This window comes from Plecotus auritus (assembly GCF_963455305.1).
Source record: "Plecotus auritus genome assembly, chromosome: 8".
In the NCBI taxonomy this organism is placed as follows: Eukaryota; Metazoa; Chordata; class Mammalia; order Chiroptera; family Vespertilionidae; genus Plecotus; species Plecotus auritus.
In genome coordinates this window covers 128,549,691-128,571,002 of record NC_137782.1, presented here as the reverse complement: position 1 = coordinate 128,571,002, position 21,312 = coordinate 128,549,691, and the positions used below count along the sequence as shown (strand labels likewise).

The window sequence follows — 21,312 nt, the reverse complement described above, 5'->3', positions numbered from 1 at the left end:
GGACTGGGAATTCTGGCTCTTGCGCAGGCAGAAGGAGCACCTGCTCCAGGCAGCTTGAGGCAGATGGAGAAAGGAGAACAACGGGGAGTTGACCTTTTCTCTCCTGTTCCTCTGCCAGCTGCCTTTATTCTTTTGATGATTTTCTGGAGATGAAAGAAGATGCTAGTTTGTTAGAAATGTTTTTTGTAAGTGAGAGTAGCTGGTGTCCATAAGCCATGCCTGCTGACTTACCTAAATTATTAAACATGGAGCAAGATGAGCAGACAGGATTACATTTTATTGAACTGCAGTTACAAGCGGAAAAATGTACTGACCTGCACGGAGAAGTAACATGTCAACCTGTTCAAAGCTACCAAAATTAAAATGTTCATGTATATACAAAATATAAATGACATATGAGGTGAAAATTACAGTGATCAATTTACAAAACAAAAAAAATTAACATTGTGGTTTTTCAGTTTGTTTGATTAATCAAGCACATTTACTCCTGAATCCATAACATTTCTACAATTCAATTTGGACAAAGTGCTATTGAAAATCAGCCAAGTTTTAACAGTGAAATGTTAAGGGTAAGTTGTTAGCTCTCCCAGGATAGGTACAGATGAAGATAAAGAATTTATACTTAAACTCAGGTGATGGTTCTAGATTAGTGAGCAGCTAAGTAATTCAGCTGCTATCAGAAGTAACAGAGGTTTAGAGCTTTACCTCTTGGCAGTATCCTGTGGAAGGGAGCTCTGAGATTTAATTTAATAAACAAGTAAGAGCTTTCTGTGGACCAGTCACTGTACTAGGCTTTAGGAATTACAGAGATATTTAACTGTTCTGTTGACTCAAGTTGTTAACAATCTAGTATCATTTGTCTAAAAAATAGGAAGGAATAAAGAAAAAGCACCTGCATTTATCACCTTGAATAAATGTAGTAACAAACCAAAGTGATTTACTCAAGATTCACATCCTAGTTGTTTTATGTCAGATGCATTGTGGCTAGTAGGCACATAGTAGTTGTTAAATGAAAACATGGTTGGTGTTGGCTAAACATGGATTAAAGATAAAGACTGATCTTGTTCCTTGAGGAAAGGATTTGCTTCATTAACAGTGGGTTTTAACCCACCCAGCTGGCTTCCAATCATTCCTCTAAAGCATTAGTCTCATATTACAAAGTTATAATCTTCCAAAATTTGACATCAGGTCTGCCTAACTGCAATGTTCATGTGAATGGGAGTTTGACTTTGGGAATCAGGCCATTGAAAACTTGCAGGAAGGACCTACCCACATGTCCAGAAATTTGATTCTTGGCATGAAAAACCAGTGATGTTAATTCAAAGGATCGTTTTGTTGATTTAACGTGATTTGAGGTCTTACTCTAACAACTTTTATTTTAAAAATATTTATGCACTCAAATGTGTTGGTTCTTTCATTAACAGACTTTTCAGTCTGGGAAAGCCCCAGTCACACTTCTGGGCTGGAGCAAGGCCCGTAATGCAGATAGTTCAAGCTTTTTGTACGATCCCTAGCAAATGGAATGAGATGGAGTGGAAAGATAGGACTTTTAAGTGTTTCCTAATATGCAAAATTGCAAGATGAATTTTTCAGCCTTGCTCTACTGAAGTGCGGGTATTTTAATAATTCTTTCAAAATCATCTAGACACTTTAAAATCTAACCTTTAAAAAAACTCAACTTGATTTATTTTCAATAAAAATGGACTATTGCACCTTTAACCACAGTTTTGGGAGGTAAGCATTTTTTTTTTTCACTTCAAAAGAAATGTTATAATTTCTATGCTGACCTGCATTTTAAAATAACGTATAACATGTTGCTTTAATTATTGCATAACTACAAAGGGAAGGGGGAATTTTGCACCTAAGTAGTACTTTTCATCGACGGATTCCCAGTTTTTTATCAACTGGAATAATGACTGTTTGGTAAATAAGGACATGGGCTCCGAGAAGTTCAGGTTGTGGCCCAGACCCTCACGATGAAGACTAAACCATGCCCTCCCTCTGCCCCCCCTCTGGGGACGCTGTGTCCTCCTAGAGGGAGGTCTCACCGACAGCGTCTCTTCCATACATGTCCATGTCTGTGAAGTCACAGTCTGACTCCATCTCTATCTTCACCTGTGGCACCATGAACACTGGCCTCTGAGAGTAGTTGAAAGCAGGTGAAGCTGGACAGGAAATTTTGAAGTGCAAGGTGATGCTGAATGAGAAAAAGGGGAGCATGATTTATCTAGTGTTTGGTGTTTTTTGTGCCATCCCCCAGAGGAGGGCTCTAATACAAGTAGTCCTGTCTTTTTTTTTTTTTTTTATTAAGGTATTATATGTGTACATATCTTACCATTGCCCCCCTCCCACTCCCATACATGCCCTCACCCCCCAATGTTTTGCATCCGTTGGTTATTCTTATATGCATGCATGTGTCCTGTCTTTCCTTATGAAATCTTATCACAGCAACTAGCAGTATCCTATCTGCTTGGCCTTCAGCTATAGACATTACTATTGCCCTGTTTCGACCTATTCACATTGCTGCCAAAGCGAACTGTCTAGATCACAAACCTGTCTATGGTTCCCCACTTAAATTTTTCGTGGTTTTTCACTGCTCAAAACGTAGCATGTGAGCACCTTGGTGCACAGGCTCCTGTGCTCACCCTCCTGTTTACTTGCAGTTTGACTGTTTCATTCGTCCCTGTGTTCTTTGGCCTGAGAGAGAGTGTGTGTGTGTGTGTGTGTGTATTTTCAAATGGCATTTCTGGTCTGTTCTCGTGCCTGGAATGCCCTTTTCCCCCTTTTCCTCACTATCTAGTGGCTAGTGGACTCCTGTGTATCATTCCCAGGTGCTCCAGGTTAGGCAAATCGACCCTTACACCACTGCTTCATTATTCTTGGCACAAAGTGCTGTGTGTCCCTGTCCACATGCCTTTCTGTATCCCCAGGGAGTAAGCATCCTGCCTGGTAGCTTATGATGCTAACCTTTGTTAAATTAGATCATGTTGCTGAGCCTTTTTCTTCATTGGAATGGAATCCTGCTACTTCGTGGTCTCTGCCTTCACAGATTTGGCAAAACACCAGTGTAGTTGGGAGGTGCCACTACCAGTTACCACATTTGTCCCATGCTTTGTCCAATTTAACAGCGTTTTTGAAATGCCCTATCTTGGTCCAAGTTTTCTCTCCACTGACTGAAATTGGGGCAATCAGATTCAATTTAGTGTAGGCTATTTTAAAGTGAACATAAATCAGAGTGGACAGATTGCTCTTCTAACGCATTTATATATAAAGGTCAGTGACTAAGGGTATAAGAGCCTTGGTTGGGGAGGCCGGGTGAGAAGGCAGGCAGAGATGTACTGGGGCATGTGACACTCTTGGGCTGGAGCAGCGCTGGGCCAGCTGCTGAGGGAGGCTAGTCCTGGTGACAAGTTTCTTTTCAGCTGGGCCTGTGATAGCAGTTCTGACTTACAGCTCAGAAGATCCCGTAGGTGTTTCCTAAAACCCTTGAGAGTGCCATGTAAGTGGAGGGTTATCTGCCTCCAGACTTTGGGTAGCCTGTGCCTTCACTGTTTGACCCAGTACCGAGGGATTTCTGTCCAGTTTGGGGCACAGTGTAAGAGTGGGACGGGCCCTGCCATCTTCCCTAGTAATAACCAACGCAGACGCGCTTGCCTCTGAATTGTTCTTTTCCATTTTTGAGCCCCCTTTGTTTTCAGCCATCAAGTAGCCCCACTTTCAGCATGGGTGGCTCTCATTTAGATCAGACAGGAACCGCCTTGTTGGCCTGGGGCTCCTGGAAACCAGGTCTTGAATGCTTTCTGGACTGTTCTTGTCTCCACCCGATCTTTGGTATTTAGTTCGCTTTCCTTGATACCCCTTCTGACTTTGCTAATTAACCATGCTGTTATTTGATTGCACAGAGTATTAGGGTACCCGATGCTTGGACCCTTAGCGTTGCCTTATCCTGGCTTTCCATAATATACAGTACTTAAGCCATATCTGGTTTTCCTCTATGTTTTCTATTTTTCAGTATTTACTTTTCATTTTCATTTTACCTAATATTTTATAATAATTTCCTCTTCTAAAATTGAATACCTTTGTGTGTTGTAATCATGTTTTTATGTCAATAAGAGGAAATATTTGTTACTGGACACCCAATAATCAGGACTGTCAGCCTTTCCTCGGCTGACCACAAAACAAAGGCCTTTTGCTGAGACACTGGCGAGGCTGGAAGATCCTAGTCCCTCAACCTTCCTGGCCATTGTTTAGTTTCTTATCCAACACCCAAGGAGTACACTTCATGGCTATTACCTTCGATCAAGTTCTGAGTCACTGAAGGAAGAATCAGAACGAGTAACTCCAACTGGAAGATCTTTTCCCTGGCAGGAAAAGTAAAATGTCAGGAGTGGAGCAGGTTTGAGGACTCCACTGGAGGAGATCCTTTTTCCAGTGCCTCCCTTACCCATTTCGTCTCCTTTCTATTCTCTGGCCCCATGGCCAACACTGCACAAGAGGGATACAGGGCCCTCACAAGGATGGGTGGTTTAGTTATTCCTTCATTAGAAGGCTCAGCCAGGTTAGGTGGGTGGGAGGTATGGGGAGGGCCAGGGAAGAGCGAGAAAGGGTGATAGAATTATGCAAATAGGAAGTGGGGAAAGAGAAAGTCGAAGAGGTATCTCTGATGGTGAGTGTGATGGAAAGTTCTTGAGGGGGCTGGCAGGATCCCTAACCTGGTCTTTGAGGCAAGTGGCAAGCTCTATATTAGGAGCAACAGGGTCTGGACTCAGGTTGGGATCTCAAGCTGTCTTGTCTCAATGACAGGACTGTCTGCCAATAGGGAGCTGAGGCTGGGAGCGGGAAAAGGCAGCAACAGAATCCCCCAGGATCTTCATAAAGCAACGCCGCATCCCTCCCAGGAAGCCTCCCTTTCAGCGGGTGGAAGATGCTTGCGATGTACAGAATAAGCCCAACTACTATGACCTAAGTTACACTCCAAATGCAATGCTATTTCGCTAAAGGACAACTCACTGGGCCAGCATGGCTCAGTGGTTGAGCATCAACCTAGGAACCAGGAGGTCACGTTTGATTCGCAGTCAGGACATATGCCTGCGTTGTGGGCTCGATCCCCATCTCCCCCTCCCCCCGCCATGTGGGGCATGTAGGAGGCAGCCGATGAATGATTTGAATGATTCTCTGATTCTCCCTCTCTGAAATCAATAAAAATATATTTAAAAATACATAAAATAAAGGACAACTCAGTTTGGATTTGAGCTCTCCGTCATCTCAACCATCACCAAGAAACATGTTCTGCCTAGCACAGTGGTCTTCTAGCATCTAAGACCACCAGATTCCCTGAATTAAAGATGGAAGTTCCTTGAAGCGGAGGGTTAGTAAGGAGGAAGGAGACACCATGTGTTTTACTTACTGGCAATGCGGTGGATGCCATTTTGGGGGTCTATTTGGACACTTTCCATGGGAATCTTTATAACGGAGGGAGGAGGGAACTGGGGCTGGAGAGAAACAGTGGGAAAAGCTGATGAACACCAATACAACAGCGTTGCCTTTCTGGCCAAAATGGAAAATACATAAATCCACAGTGTGCAAAGTGCCATCCTTGCCTCCAGACTAAATAGGGGCTGCTGCAAACCCTTAGGCCCACTGAGGGGGCATCACATGGTTAGCCCACTGTCCTAGGCAGGATGAACCTACCGGGAACATTACTCAGAACGGTTTCAACTGTTAAGGTGACAGTCACCTGGGAGTGAACCTCACCTGATAGCTGTGTAAGGACGTGTGTAAAATGAATTTGTGTAAATTGAATCCCGCTTTTCCATTGAATATATCATGTAATCCAGAGATATTTTTCCCCAACCCTGGAATAGTTCGGGGCACATGGTAGCCATTCAAGTATTTATTGAATGAATCTGAAAGAATAGTATTTGTTTTTAAAAGGCACTTAGACTTGGTTTCTTTGTTCTTAGAACCTATCTTTGAAAATCGTCTAAACCATCAATGAAAAACATGAATGAATGATGGGCCTCTTCCCTTCCTGGAAGAGGATAGTAATTGAGGACCAGGGGAGTTTGGGGCCCTCACTTCCATCAGAAGATGGTTGAATCAATACCAATCAGTCAGCAAGGATTTACTAAGAAGAGTTTTGACCTGCAAAAGGCAAGATCTCTAGGAGAACAATTCAAGGATGATGCGGGGATGTGGTTTTAGGTCAAACTGGGAAAAGGGGAGCCAGGCCTGGTATTAGGAGATGTCATGGGCAGATTGGTATATTGGAGATGACCAGATGCAAAGTCAGGAGTGATTGTCTTAATCCCCTCTCAGGTATTCAGCTCTATGTCCATCTTGGGTGAATCACTTCCCTTTTGGGGGATAGTTACATCATCTGTAGTGAGCACTTGATCTAGACAATCTTTCTGCCTAGCAATTTGTGACTTACTATAAGTTCTGGACTGGCTTCTTGACTCCCTAAGTGTTTGGGGGTTGGAATGGGGAGGAGACATGGGAAAAAGGAGGGGTAGTCAGGGCAACCGAGTGGTTGTGGGCATCTGGGGAAGGTAGCTACACTCCTCTCAGTGAGGACTGTGCCTCTTCCCCACCTCCTGCCCTGACACCCTAGGGGCAGGACTAAGCAAACCTTGTCCCCAGTCCTCCTCTCTGTCCGGAGTCCAGTCTCCTAGTGAGCTCCCATCAGAACTGCCCCACCACCTGCTCCATTCTTTGGAGGTCAGTCCTAACAACCTCTGTGATGAGGCCAGGCTTTGCCCTGTTCCCTTAGGGGGCTGCACTGCTGTTGATAATGACCATTTCCCTGGGTGCGGGCTCCTTCACTCTGGTCCACCCTGAGGATAGTCACAGAAACAGACAAGCTCTCAGCACCCAGACCAAGATAAGCAGAAGCCTCGGCCCATCCTGGACTGGGTTGCTGCAGGCCGCCTGAGAAGCCACCCCATCCCTGGCCCTGGCTGACGTGAGGGAGGGTCTCAATCTCCCTGCCTAGGCCCAGCCTCATATCCTCCCCACCTCCTTGTCACTGTCCTCATGGGCCCCTTTCCTTCTCTTTTTCTTCTTATTCGTCTCCTTTTTCTCCTTCTCTGGGAGGATACTGTCGATCCAGGCCAGGTCGTGCTGGGAGAAGACGAGGTCCAGCAGCCTTCGGACAATGATGAGGCCCAGGATCTGCAGTGAGAGTTGGGAGAAAATGGAAGGCTCAGGTCAGTTGTTCAAACTTGGGCACAGTTGTTTTCCCTCAGCAGCCATGTTCAAAGACATTTTCTGGTCAATGTCTTTGGAGCCATCTCAAAGCTCCCACAACCATTATTCAACAACTGCCCACCTTGGATCCTGCCTGGCTTCCCTCAGTGACAATGCCTACCGGTGACCCATAGAGACAGAGCATGCGATGGCTGAGGTGGGGAGCCAGGTGGCAGCCATGGTCAGAGAACTACAGTTATTCTTTAAATCAGTGGTCCTCAAACTTCAGCTTGCATCAAATCCCACGCTGCTGGGTGCTGGGGGACCCTACTGAGAAGACTGGGTCAAAAATCACTTACGTAGAGCCCTCCAGGAGGGCACATTTTAAATCCCACCTCCTGTCCTCTCTGGCCCGGCTCCAGCCCTGCAGGCTTTGGGGCCCACCAGGGCCTGGGGCCACTTCCCTGTGCTGGGCTTATCTAGGAGCAGAGGCAACATGTTTTTGGCTTTTTTCTTCTTTTTATTTCTTATTTTGGAATACTTTTAAACTTACATAAAATTTGCCAGAATAGTCACAGAACTCTCATGTCCTTTCCCCAAACGTCATGTTAATGACATTGGACTTTGAAGTTCTCCATCTCTGATTCTAGCTCTTCCCACCCCCCAGTTAGCTTCTCAAATTCAGTTAGTTTGAATGATGAAAGAGTTTCTTTTTTCCTTCCTTCCTTCCTTCCTTCCTTCCTTCCTTCCTTCCTTCCTTTCTTTCTTTCTTTCTTCTTTCTTTCTTTCTTATTCCTCACCTGAAGATAATTTCCCATTGAGTTTTAGGGAGAGTAAAAAGGGAAAGACAGAGAGAAATATCAATGTGAGAGAAACACATAGATTGGTTGCCCCCTGCACAAGCCCAACCAGGGCCCCTGGCTGGGGAGGATCCTGCAACCAAGATGCATGCCCTTGACCGGAATCAAACTCGGGACCCTTCGGTCCACAGGCCCAAAGCTCTATCTACTGAGCCAAACCGGCTAGGGCAAAAGGGTTTCTGTTTAGCAAGATCTACTTCTCCACTTGGTTTGGTTGTCAGCAGTGGAGACCTTAGTCTCCTTGTCACATTTGCCCAGCTTCACCATCCTGCCCTGGAGCAGGGCAGTTGGTGGCTTTTGCACTCTCACTGAGCTCTGCCACCTGAGCTGAGCGGAGGTGGGAGTGCGAATTGTCACGGCAGCGTCTGACCACCGCACAGACCATCTTCCTGGCCCTCCTCGCCACCTGCCCCACCCCACCTGGCCTGGATTCACAGCACCAGTCTTGCTCTGTGCCTGCCTGACCAGAGTCAGCCATCAGGGAGGAGAAAGTGAGAGTGGACCTCCAACGGGAGGGGAAGCCAGCCCCACCTCACTTACCATGACCGGGAAGATGATGGCGGCCACAGTGGACTTGAGGATCCAGAGCACGGCCAGGCAGAGGATCTGCACCAGAGTGAAGAGGTGGATCCGGCGCAGGGGCACGTGCCGCAGGAAGGCGTGGTCCGGCTGGTGCTTGGCCGGCATCAGGAAGAGCTTGCAGCGTTCCCAGAACTGGAGAGGAAGCAGAGGATCAGCCAGCAGTGGGGACCCGGGAGCCCTGCTGGGGGCTTAGGATGGGGGAAGCGGTGCTGCAGTGGGGCCTCATAGAAGGGAGCCCTTGGTCAGGCGATAAGGACGCACAGAAAGAGAACCAGAAGTATAGGAGGACATACAGCAAGATCTTACAGAGCGAGAGCTCAGGGGAGGGCTTGGGCCCTGGAACTGGCCACAGATGAATACCGGCCACAGTCAAAGAAAATGCAACTTAATTGCAACACAAGTAATTAAAAACATCCTGGTATACCATGGTAAATAAAGAACAAAACAAGCCCGGCTGGTGTGACTCAGTGGTTGAGCATCGACCTATGAACCAGGAGGTCAGGGTTCGATTCTCAGGGCACATGCCCAGGTTGCAGGCTCATCTCCAGTAGGGGGCAAGCAGGAGGCAACTGATCAATGATTCTCATCACTGATGTTTCTAGCTCTCTTTCCCTCTCCCTTCCTCTCTGAAATCAATAAAAATACATTAAAAAAAAAAAAAAAAGAAGAAGAATGAAACAAAGTGTGTTCTTCTGCCAGAGCTGCCCTAGAGAAGTCACAGGTGTAGTGAAATGCTCACTGGATTCAGCCCCACCTGAGTTTTGAATTCTGAGCCTCAGTTTCCTCATCTATAAAATTGGTATTACACAGATTTAATTATATAACACTATGAAGTGCCCGGTGTAGTTATTTTACTTGGCACATAGTAAATGGTAGTCTTATTTAATTGAACTGTCAGGAAAGCGAGCACTTGGGGTCTTGGTGACACAGACCAGGACTTGGAATGCTGACCCCGCGGGGAGGGCCTTACCTGGATGCCATTCAGGGAGGCCACGCCCATGTAGAGGAAGACTCCGTACAGCACGGGCATGGGGATGTACTGAAATGAGAGAGGGGAGTAGAGCTTTGGGCTGAGCCTCTGCCTGGGGCAAGCTGTGGGCTGCCCTGTTCTGTATGAAAGTGTCTGCCAGGTCACAGAGGCAGCCTGCCTGCCTGGCTTCCCCCAGGTGGAAGGAGCTGGGTGTGGAGGACCTGAGGGTCTGAGAGCAGATCTGGAGCCAGAGTGCCAGTGGGGAAGGAGATGGTCTCTGGGGCTCTTCTGTCGCCTTCTCTAGCTGGGTGGCCAGTCCAGTGTGCAGTGCTCCCCCAGCCTGGCCCCCTGCTTCGGGCCCTGGAGAACCATGTGGTCTGAAGACGTAACTTCTGGAACATCGGAAAGCTCCATAGAAAGCCCCCTGCTTATTCCTGTCTGTCCCTTCCCACCTCCAGCCCCAGCTGAGGGCCCAAAGCAGGGCTGCTCAGCTTGTAGGGAGCTGGGGGCCTTTAGTGAGTGACCTACATCAGCAGGAAGTACCTGCTGACTAACAAAACCCATGCATCACACGCAATCATATGAAGAAAACAAGAAGAGCCCGGCTGGCATGGCTCAGTGGTTGAGCGTCCGTCCACCTATGAACCAGGAGGTCACGGTTCGATTCCTGGTTGGGGCACATGCCCGAGCTGTGGGCTCGATCCCTAGTGGGAGGCCTGTAGGAAGCAGCCGATCCATGATTCTCTCTCATCATTGATGTTTCTAGCTCTCTCTCTCTCCCTTCCTCTCTGAAATCAATAAAAAGATATTAAAAAAAGAAAGAAAACAAGAAGAAACAAAACAATGTACATGCCAACCACCACTATTCACCAACTCACCACTAGTGCTCACAGGTAGATGGCTTACTTTTTCAACAACGGGATCACATCGTTGGACTGTCCTGTAGTTACCGTTATGACTCTTTAGAAGCCTTTTGAGGTATTTCTCCACAGTCTTTCTAAGCTGTGTTTCTACTTTCCTTTCACTTCAGCTGCTCCTGCGGCTCTTCACTATGAACCAGGCTGCTCTGCCTCACTCCCGGGGTTTTTGTGTTGGAGCACGTGACGTGGGAGAACCAAAGTACCATGCCCAACGGGTAGACACTATTTCAGAAGGTCAATAAATCTAGCCAAACAAACATCCTCTTTTTAAAAGAAATCAGACTGTTCATTTTTTGAACATAAAGCATGGCTTGGACCCATATGCTGTAAACCTAAGACATCTGAGCTGAAAGAAAGGACTGTGGGGCCATGGCATCATTCCGTTTGTACACGGCTTGGGAGGTGTTTGCCGTATTATGAAACAAGGTAAAAATGTAAAGGAACAACACCAGTTCTCAGGCTAGAAATACTTCCCATGGCAAAGGAATCAACATCATGGCTCTTCCGTTTTTGTTCTTCACACCATCACCCTGAATGGCTTATTCTGAGATATTCATAGCGGGGGGGGGGGGGGAATCTGCATACGATTGGGGCAGCAACAACTAAGATGAACTCAAGACAGCAAAGTCTTTGTGGGCAATGATTATGGGAAAGGGCCACTGATAGGTGTTATGGGCGGAACTGTGTCCCCAAAATTCATGTGTGGAAGTCCTAACCCCAGGATCTCAGAGTGAGGACACACTCCGAAGGGACTCCCGTTTGATGATTTCGTTTCTTCCAGCTGCTCTGGAGGGACGTGAGCAAGAGGAGCTTCAGACTGTGTTGGAAAAAGTCACTATGTGCCCAATACATGCAAGACAAAAACGCAGGAAACAGGCCCCAAGAACACGTACAGAAGCCTCCCTGCAAGTTTTAAAGCTAGGAGGCCTCTCGTGAGCCATAAACACAGCAACATGGACACACAACCAGCTGGGGAAGCTCCTGATCTAAGCGGTGGACCTGGCAGAACTTTCTGAGGGCTGTGTTTCACAGAAAGGTGAGGTGGACCCTGGGAGGGGTGATAGAACAGCAAGGCCAACTGCTGCTGATAATAAATGACACAATATTCCAGAAAGCAATGATGATGATGAAACATCTCTTTGACCTAATAGAATCCTGCCTTTTTAGGGGCCATGTGGGGACCCTGCCCCAGCTTTGGGGCATCAGGCCAGTGGTTTCCCAGGCAGAAAGCGTCCTGGGGGAGGGTGCAGGGCCTCACCTTCAGGATAGGAGCCAGGAAGACGGAGATTCCCGTCAGGATGAAGACGATGGTGCCGGTCACTCTCTGTTCCCTGGCAGAGAAGAGCACATGGTCAGGTAGACTGGGAGATGCTCCCTGACCGTTCCAGGACCCTCTGTGGGCACCTCAAGGTTATGGCCAAGGCCCTGGCCTCTGCCTTGTTCCCCCATTCCAGAGAGTAAGTCTGCTGCTCAAGGCCCTGCTGAGCACACACAGGAGAAGAGAGGGAGCCCGACAGAGGCGAGGGTATTCTGTAAGGGTGTTTGGAAGGTTGTCCAGTACAGTGACCAATAGTGGGGGTGCTTGAGCCAGACAGACTTAGGTGGGCTCTGCCGCTTACTAGTTGTGTGGCATCAGGCCCTAAATGTCTTCACTTCAGTAGGAGAGAGACAATGGCACCCACCTGGGGGCTGGGTTGTTGTGAGAATGAAATGGGATATAAAGTGCTTATTACCCCTGCCCTTTGACTATAATAAGATCCCACATTTGTAGGGCACGACTAATGAGGATTGGGGGGAGGAGGCCTGGCTGCTGGCGGAACAGGTCTGACCGAGGGGTGGGAGAGCAGGTGTGTGTTCCCGTGTGCCCAGTTCCAGACATGGTGCAGGTGGGAGCTGGGCGCTCTGGGCAGATTGCTCAGGCCCAGCTGTCTGGGGCTCGGGGGTCTGGGAGGGGACCCTGCCCTGACCAGAGAAGTCTCACTCTGGGCAGACTGGGAAAGTGGGGTCTCCTGGGGCAGGGGGGGAAGCTCTTAGGACAGCCACTTCTGAGAAGGCCAGTGTGTGGGGTGGGCTCACCCCAGAGAACCTCAGAGGGGGAGGGTGTGCTTCTGTGTCTGAAACAGATCAGGGACCTGACATAGGCATGAGAGGAACAGAGGTGACAGGCCACGGGCCACAGCCCAGGAGTGGGGACGGTCCGGAAGGCTCTCTGAAGGAATGGAGATTGAGCAGGACCCAAACCCAGAGGAGGGCTTTGGGGGACAGTGAGGGCAGGGTGTCTTGGAGAGGAGACAAAGGGACAGGTCAGAAGCGGCCTGTGGGGCTCTTGAGGGTCCCATATAGGCGAGAGCTGAGAGTGTGGATACGGGCCATGGTGGTGCTTGGAATCTATTGAGACAAAAAGCATCACTTAGAACTGAATTTTCATCTCCCTCCCCGCTCCCTTCAGGAATACCACTGCTCTCCATGTGGCTCCTGAGCTGTCAGAGCAGGGGCCCTTTTGCCCAAATACCTTGATGGCAAAAGAAACCTGCTTCCCCTCCCCCAAACTGGCCACTCCTGCTCAGGGGGGTCCCCAAGCCCAGAGCCCCACCTACCTGACCCCCAGGAACTGGGGCTGCTCCCCTGGGGCACTGGTCTCTGTTTCCATCTTGAGGCTGTCGATGTGGGCAATGGAGATGACGGTGGCAGCCACGTACCAGGGGAGTCCCATGAAGGAGCACAGGGCCATAAGGATGCCCACCCAGAACAGGTCCAGGTGGTAGCCAGCAGCCTTCTGCAGGGGCGGCAGGAGAGGAGAAGCTGTCTAGGAGCCTGTTGCTGACGGGGGTGGGGGAGTGGGAGGGGCTAGACAGAAATCTCCCCGAAGCAGTCATTTGGTGGAGCATGGTTCAGGGCTTCCCTTGACCTTCTAGGGACCACTGAGGGGCTGCCATCCTACAGTGCTCAGGCCTCATCAGCCTCAGGGTTTGGTGAGCCAGGGAAGGGGCAAGGTGAGGGGTGTTCAGACTTGAAGAGGCCCTGGCTGGGGTCCTTGGGAAGAAGGGCTTCTACCAGTGGCCACAATATCTCTGCAGTTCCTGAATGGGGGCCCTGGCTGGGACAGGCCCTAGACCAGTGGTCGGCAAACTCATTAGTCAACAGAGCCAAATATCAACAGTACAACGATTGAAATTTCTTTTGAGAGCCGAAAACCGACTTCTGCGCATGGGCCACGAAGTTTCATTCGCACTGTACGTGCGCGCCCTCACGTGATATTTTGTGGAAGAGCCACACTCAAAGGGCCAAAGAACCGCATGTGGCTCGTGAGCCACAGTTTGCTGACCACTGCCCTAGACCAAACCTAGAGTGGTCCAGATTGGGATGGGGGAGAGGGTAGCCTGAATCTCCCCAGACCCAGAAGCAGGGTGGGGAGTTGCAGGAACCAGAAGAACTAAGGATGTTCCTCTGCCTCGCGGTTCCGTTAGGATCTGCTCTGACTCCCAAGGTCACTGTCAGGAGGCACAGAGCTAGAGGGTCTCCTTGGGAGAAGGTGCCCAGTGGCCCATGCTGGACTTGGTCCTGGTCTTTGGATCAAGTCACTCTGGCTCTGGTGGCCTTATTGCATTTGCAGGTCACATTTCTCCCCACACACCAGAACTCAGTCTTCTGGCCTCATATATTGCTTCAGAAATGGCCCAGAGTTTTGATAGATGCACCATCTACCCCCTTAGTTCCTTCTGATTTTGTGGAATGAGGAAGGTTGTGCCCCTGCTCCTAGCACCAGCCTTACCCTCAGCTTGTTTTCCTTCCGGTTGACGATGACAGCTGTGATCTGCTGGTCCATGAATATCAGGATGGTCACCAGCAGGGCAGGCAGGATGCTCGCTGGGTACACCCACCATGGGTTCTTCCCAAAAGGGGCCACGAACCAGCCTCGGTCTGCCCTTGTGGGCTAGTGGAGCAAACAGAGAGGGTCTTTTCCTCTCTCCCTTGTCCCAGTGCACTTGCCACCCAGGGCCCCCCTCTCCCCGCCTTCCTGCCTCCACCTGGGGCACTTTTCAAGTGCAATCTTTTCCCTTAAGGACATTGACACCTGCAACTTTAGAACAAAGAGAGCCTGAGGCAGACAGACTTGGGAAGGACCCCGTGACAGCAGAAGTAACGGGATCATTTGTGGCAGCTGCCAGGGGTTGGTTAGGAAACAGGGAGGTGCACAGGCAGAGGGTGTTGGGAGGGAGCTTGCAGCCACCACTTAATTGCAAACCAAAAAGGTGCAGAAATGAGGCCCAACAGGCAAGAATAAAGAATTTGATGGGCCCACTGCCTGTCTGGGGTGTGCTTGAGCTCCTTAGGAGAACCTTGAAGTGAGGTTGTGAAGGTCAATCCCTCAAAGTCAGGAAGGGCCTGTTCTAGAACCTGTACCACCCAGCCCAGTATAGAAGGAGGGTGCTCCTTGGGAGGTGGTGGCACAAACTGTGGACTCTGTGGGGGAGGGGAGGAGGGGGGAGGATTTGTGAAGCAGTGGTTTTCTTGATGCTGGTCTGGGACCACACTTTTAGAATCACTGTTCTAAAGGGTCATTTTCAACAGGACCCAGGTGACCAAGCTTGCAGACTGCCAGGAAATTGTAGGCCCTCAAGTGGCAATCAAGGGCTTCAGCTAGATTCCATCACCTCCCCACCCTGTGGCCACACAGTGGGGTTTCGTTGTGAATATAGCCCCAACCTGTCAGCTCAAAGGATCTCCCTGGGAGGCTGTTCTGCCCAGGATGGGTGGAGCATGCACAGAGAACCCCCAGGGTCACTTGGCTGACAGTCCTGACAGTCGGATCAGTGTAGAGGGGACCAGATCTGCAGCCAGTGAGCAGCAGAGCTACTGCCCAGAGCAAACCTTGATGACACTGGGCACATGCAGCTTGGGGGTTTCCAGCCCGAAACAGGCATCGATTCCACAGAACAACAGGATGGAGAAGACAATGGAAAAGTCAGCTACCAGGGCCCGGATCTGCAGAAAGATGAGCAAGTGATTGAAATTACCCACCCACCTGCAGGTGGATCTAGTTCCCAGGCAGCAAAGAGGAGGATGGTTAAGAGCGTGGGCTTGACCTAGGCTCAGCCCTCACTGGCTATGTGATCTTGGGAAAGCACGTCATCTCTCAGAGCCTCGGTTTCCTCATCTGTTTAATGAAGATAAGGATACACCTACCTCATAGGCATAAGTGAGCTATGATGCATTCCAAGGGCTTGGCATATTATTAGTCCAGTGGGAACTGTTGTTATGCACAAGGCATGGCAGCCATCACTGACATTTTTTGGTAATGACAGACTGAACTGGGTCACCCAACAGTGGTGGTAAGGACAACGGCTGAACTCTGAAGAAAACCTTAGCTCCTAAAAATGTGTGACAGATTGTTGCACTGCCACCCAGGCTGGGAGGGAAGGCCCCCAACTCTTTTGAGGACCCCTGGCTACCCTCAGACCTTCTTTCCACTAAGAGTCCATGATCTCTTGCTTCTCTGTTTCAGGAGGCCCATCCTAGGCCAGGCTCTGGACCTCATCTCCCTGCCCTCTGACCACCCTTCCACACCACCGGCTACCCTGTCACCTTTTTTGTATCTCTTCAGAGACAGCAGTTTCCAGAGAACAATAGGGAAAGCAATTAGGAGGGGCAGGGGCAGGCTACAAATGGCACAATGAATTTGTTCCCTGTACCTCCTACTCCCCTTTAAAACAGGTATTAAAATAACATATGTAATTAATTTAAAACATTATGGAAATAAACAAAATCTTAATAAAGGGCGAGGTATACTATATTCATGGATCAGAAGACTCAAAATTTGAAGGTTGTCATTTTTCCCCAAATTGACATGTAGTCAATATAATCTTATCAAAACTCCAGTAAGTTTTTATTTTGGTGAAATTTAAGATGATTCTAAAACTTATCTGGAAATGCAAAGGCCAAGGCATTATTGAAAAAAGGGACAAAGAGTGAGAGGTTGGTCTGTAAGATATACAGACTTATAAGATTGTGAAGATTGTGATATTGGAATATGAATAAACCAATGAAGCAGAATAAAGAACCCAGAAATAGACCTTATCATGTGTGAAATTTGATAAATGGCAAAGGAAGCATTGAAGAGCAGTGAGGGAAAGATTCTTTTTTTTAAGTGCTGGAATAATAGACTATCTATACAAAAACAAAGAAATACTACTTCATACTATATGTCAAAAGCAATTCTGATAGGTTGCAGATCTAATATGAAAGGAAAACAATAAAACTTTTAGAAGATAACATAAGAGAATATCTTCTGTCCAATATTTTCCTTGAGGAAAATTTTGATATATTTTATTATAGTAAAATTAATAATTTCTATTAATAAAAAGATATCATTAAGAAAGTTTCAAGAGCCAATAAAAGAGTGCGAGAAGATAGTTGCAACATATCAGGGAAATGGAAATTTAAAAAACACAAGGAAGAGGTACTACTACCCAAAAAAGAAAAAAGTCTGACAATACCAGGGTGTTATCAAGGGTACTTAACAAGGGGACCCAGTTCTCTCTGACTCCAAGTCTGCACTATTAACCTGAAAAACGTCAGTGAGCCAGTGCTGATGTGTCCATCCTGCGAGTGGGTCAGAATCTTTTCAGGGAGATCTTGTGAATAGTCTGACTCTAGGTCCCCTTCTAACTGCAGGGTGAGCTTACCTTGGTAGGAAAATAGCGGCTGAATTTGAACTTTTTCAGGGTCAGGGTCATAGAGTATGTCCCGAAGAAAAGGATGAAGGACATGAGTGCCAGGTCTGGGATGAACTGGCAGGAATTCCCGAGCAGGCGCCCACCGTAGTTCAGACACTCCTTTTTACTCAGCAGGGACCAGTCCAGTGCTGTGAGGTTAAGGGGGTTGTACTTGGAGACCAAGCACAGGAGAGAAAGGGTCAGGGCCGTCCTCATGGGTCAACTCTGCCCCTCCTCCCCCACAATCCCTAGGCAGCCCACATGCCCCTCCTGCTCTCTGAGGGGCCCTAGCCTTTCTGCCCCATGGCCCAGCAACAGATGATGCTCCTGGAGACAGGTTGCTTTAAGGAAGGACCAACAGGAGGCTCCGTTGGGCAATTAGAAGCGGAGATGTGTTCTTATTTGTGTTCTAGGATGCACTGCTGTGTTAGCAAGGAGGAAAAGCACAGAGGGTAGGATGCCCTCCTCCTCAGCAGGCCTCGCTCCCACCTCAGGCCACCTTCTTCCTGGAGTGTCTCACACTTACTCTTCCCTTTCCTATCCCTATACACACCCTTTCACATATTGGGGCTCATATCCCACCCTTGTTTGACCCTTCTTGGGTCAGCTGCTTCAGGCACTTCCCCTTTTGGTGTCCCCGATGGCTAAAATCCGGGGCACACAACCATTTTATATGTATAAATATGGAGGAATGTATATTATATATTCTTATGTATATTCCTATACACATATTCATATATATACATACATATGTATGTTCCTAAGTGTACCTATGTGTACATATATTCATATATGTATATACCCACATATATATTCATATATGTCTCTAAGTGTAATAAAAGGAGGAATAAAAGGAGAGTGATTTGTAATAAAATTTAACATATTTTTAAAAAATTTAATGTGCAAATTTCAGGAACGTACATAATGAAGTAAACAGATGCTTGCAATTATAATGGATGTGTGGATTAAGAGAAGTGTGGTAGTTTGCCATAATGACAATGCCCCAATGAATCATGGCTCCCTGTGTCCACGCTCCTTTGCAACATGACACTGACAGTTCTCATCAAAAGGTGCAGTCTATTTCTCCACCCCTTTAAATCGGGGCTCCCCGGGGCCTGCTGAGACCAACAGGATGGAGAGGAAGTGGCTCTGAGCAGGTTCTGAGCCACGGCCTCACGGGGCCTTGCAGCATCTGCTCTCACCCTCTTGGAACCGTGAGGCCACGGTGCTGTGAGAAAGCTCAGGGTGGGAGAAAAACCACACGAAGAGAGAGGCCCAGCCATCTACTGCCAGGTGTCCCTGAATCACTGTAGCAATTAAAAACGCCCCCTGCAGGGTAGCATGCCTCTACTCTCCATTGGTCTGGCCCAACGTCTCTCTCCCAGCTCATCTCTTGTGGTTTCCCTGCACGACCCCACCTCACACTGTCTCAGCCCGGTGGTCCACTCACTGTCACGAACAGGTTTGTGCTTTTCCTTTTGTGCCCTTCTGTCTATGCTGGTCCCTCAACTGGAATGGGAATGTGCTTCTCTCTACAGAAGCAACTTCCCGACCTTTAAGCCAGGATGGAGTTCCTGGGTGTCCAGCAGGCCTTCCTCTCCAGCGTGGAAGCGCACGCGTGGCCTGTGTTTGACACATGGCATGCTCTGCCTGTGCTGTCCAGTACTTTCCGGTCCATCTCCACAGGCTTTGGACAAGCAAGTTTGAGGGCAGAACCGGGTCTGTTTCCTACATGTCTTCTTGGCCCTCACAGCACACACAGCACCTTGCAGATAATAAGTATTCAGACACAGGCGCTGGCTAATTCCATTCTTCCTCTCTCACGATCAGATATTTGAAAAATATTAGGTTAAATTGCCAACTGAGCTGTCAGCTACCTGTATGGGGGTGACTGAAGGAGCGACCTTGGGGACATGAGAGGTTCAAGAATCTCCCCGAGCGCCAACCTACCCTTCACCTGGTTTTGGACTTCCCATCATTGGAGCCTGAATCTTGACGCATTAAATTTTTACAATATACATTAAATTTTATTATAAATTACTCTCCTTTTTTCCCTCCTAATAATGAGGGCTACTGCTCATTATTATTGGGAAAAGCAGGCCAGGTCTGAGGGCCTGGGGCCCCTGAGCACAAAGGACAGATCAGACACAGTGAAGGGGGAGCATGAATATGAAGTAAACAGAGAGGGGCCTGCAGGTGGGAAGTGGGGATCCCAGGTAGAAAGGCAGGAAGAGGAAGAAAGGTGGATGGGAAACTGTTCACAGTGTTGTTTATGCAGCCTTATTTATTCCTCATGTCTACCTCCCCTGTGTGTGTGTGTGTGTGTGTGTGATATTTATGCACATACATCTTATGGAATAAAGCATGTTATAAAAAGGGATTTTGACAGAATGTACATAAAATTAAAATATGCATTGACAAGGCTCCACAGGGGACCCTGATGGGCAGCTGGGTTGACCTCTGCAAGTCTGGGTTGCCATAAGATGGCCTGTTTCCCAACTTCTCCACCCTTCCCACAAAGCTCTCAAGTGGTAAGAGGAAAGGACTTACCAGAGAAGTGTTGGTGTTTGGTGGCAGCAGGGCTGAGGCATTGAACCCGGTTATGTTCGCTGTGGGTGAGCGTAGGACATGGGGCGGGTCAGCAACTTCTGGGCAGGGGGTCTGTGACCTCCCCTCAGGGCCCCCACCCTTCCCATCTTCCTCCAGTCCCATAGAGCCAGGGATTGGCTCCGTTGTGAGGGTGCTCATCGAGCCCCGCCCCTCTGCATTCTCCTCACTTTGTCCAGAGACAGCAGGGGGCAGGGAGGTGGTGGTGGGGGCCTAGGCAGCAGCTCCAAGACCAGCTGGGCCAGGCTAAGGCAGCTGCTCTCTGATACTGAAGGGCTGGCTCTATAACCTGAAGTAAGAGAGCTGTTGCCAAGACCAAGGGCTGACACAAATCAGTGAATAACGTGCCTTTTGCATCCCTACCAGCCACTGGACTCATGTCTTTAAACATTTTCAAAGAACTTAACTCTATGCCATGCACCTTGCCAAACCTTTACACACACCATCTGGCTAAGTTCCTAAATCTGAAAAAAGTCTCCCCATTTTAACGATGAGGTAACTGAGGCCCAGAGAGGTCAAGTAACCTGCCCATTGCCCAAGGTCACACAGCTCAAACCTGGAGGAGCCGTGACCCGTTCCAGGCAGGCTGGCCCAGAGCCTAGACACCTCCCAGCTCCACCCAGCGAGCGTCTTCCCTGTCCTACTCCTCTCCCCACATACTTCCCTTCTCCCCGGCCCTGGCCCCGTCCACATGTGCTATTTTTGTTTGTTCGGTTGGCTGGTTTTTAGGTCAGCTGGGCCTGAAGAGCTGGTTGGCTTTGATGTGATCTTCTCTAATCTGTGCTTGCTCCAGTGGAAGCTGAGGAAGCTTAAACCCAGTCCAGCCTCAGCATCCCTAACTCTAAGTGGAGCATGGGAGGGTTCCATCAGGGCAGTGAGAAGAGTTGAGAGGAACTGTGAGGCCTGCCCTGGGGTCTGTGGCCACTCATTACCAAGGCAGGTCTTGGAGGGCCACTTCTGCCTTCCCTCTTGCTCCTGCACTGCATGGGTGCACAAGGGCCAAGTCCTCCCGCCTTCCTCCTCCAGGGAAGGCTGACTGAGCGGTACCGCTGCAGCAGGTTTGGGGAGGGAGCAGGCCTGCCAGCCAGTTTGCTGCTGACAAATCTGAAATGCACTGCCAGCCCCATCTAGCTCCTGCTGGCTGTGGTTAGGAGCCCAGAGGGCAGAAGAGGCTATTCTCGAAGCTTCCGTCAGCCCCCAACAAGCTGTCATGGGTGGATGGGACCACAGGGCCCTCTAAGTTGCTCACTTCCGGGGAAACTTGGCTGAACATGGCTAAGGGACTTAGCTTCGACTTAGGTCACAACACTCCTAGCAGCTCCACACCCCAGAGCAGCGGTCGCCAACCGGTGGTCCTTGGATCACTGGTGGTCCGTGAGGTCCGAAAGGTTGGTGACCGCTGCCCCAGAGAGTTGTTACCATTATTCTGAGGAAAGCTTCATTCCCTAGAAATCAGGGACATTTGCTGC

General features: G+C 48.8%; 1 protein-coding gene across 3 annotated transcripts in view; it reads right to left on the bottom strand.

Moving 5' to 3' along the window:
* Positions 1-258: 258 nt before the first annotated feature.
* Positions 259-21,312, bottom strand: part of SLC4A5 (solute carrier family 4 member 5) — a gene marked incomplete at its 5' end in the record, with an annotated part of 69,709 nt that continues 48,655 nt past the window's right edge. Inside the window, 12 exons of one of the 3 annotated variants that reach the window (XM_080683467.1) lie at positions 259-2,197; positions 4,294-4,361; positions 5,408-5,492; positions 7,018-7,173; positions 8,589-8,762; positions 9,601-9,669; positions 11,779-11,851; positions 13,118-13,296; positions 14,293-14,454; positions 15,393-15,506; positions 17,207-17,407; positions 19,787-19,845. In XM_080683467.1, coding sequence (XP_080539593.1) covers positions 4,327-4,361; positions 5,408-5,492; positions 7,018-7,173; positions 8,589-8,762; positions 9,601-9,669; positions 11,779-11,851; positions 13,118-13,296; positions 14,293-14,454; positions 15,393-15,506; positions 17,207-17,407; positions 19,787-19,845 — 1,307 coding nt within the window. In that variant the 3' untranslated portion in view covers positions 259-2,197; positions 4,294-4,326. The remainder of the gene's footprint in view (positions 2,198-4,293; positions 4,362-5,407; positions 5,493-7,017; positions 7,174-8,588; positions 8,763-9,600; positions 9,670-11,778; positions 11,852-13,117; positions 13,297-14,292; positions 14,455-15,392; positions 15,507-17,206; positions 17,408-19,786; positions 19,846-21,312) is intronic. The other 2 variants (XM_080683468.1, XM_080683469.1) reach the window with 2 other exon arrangements.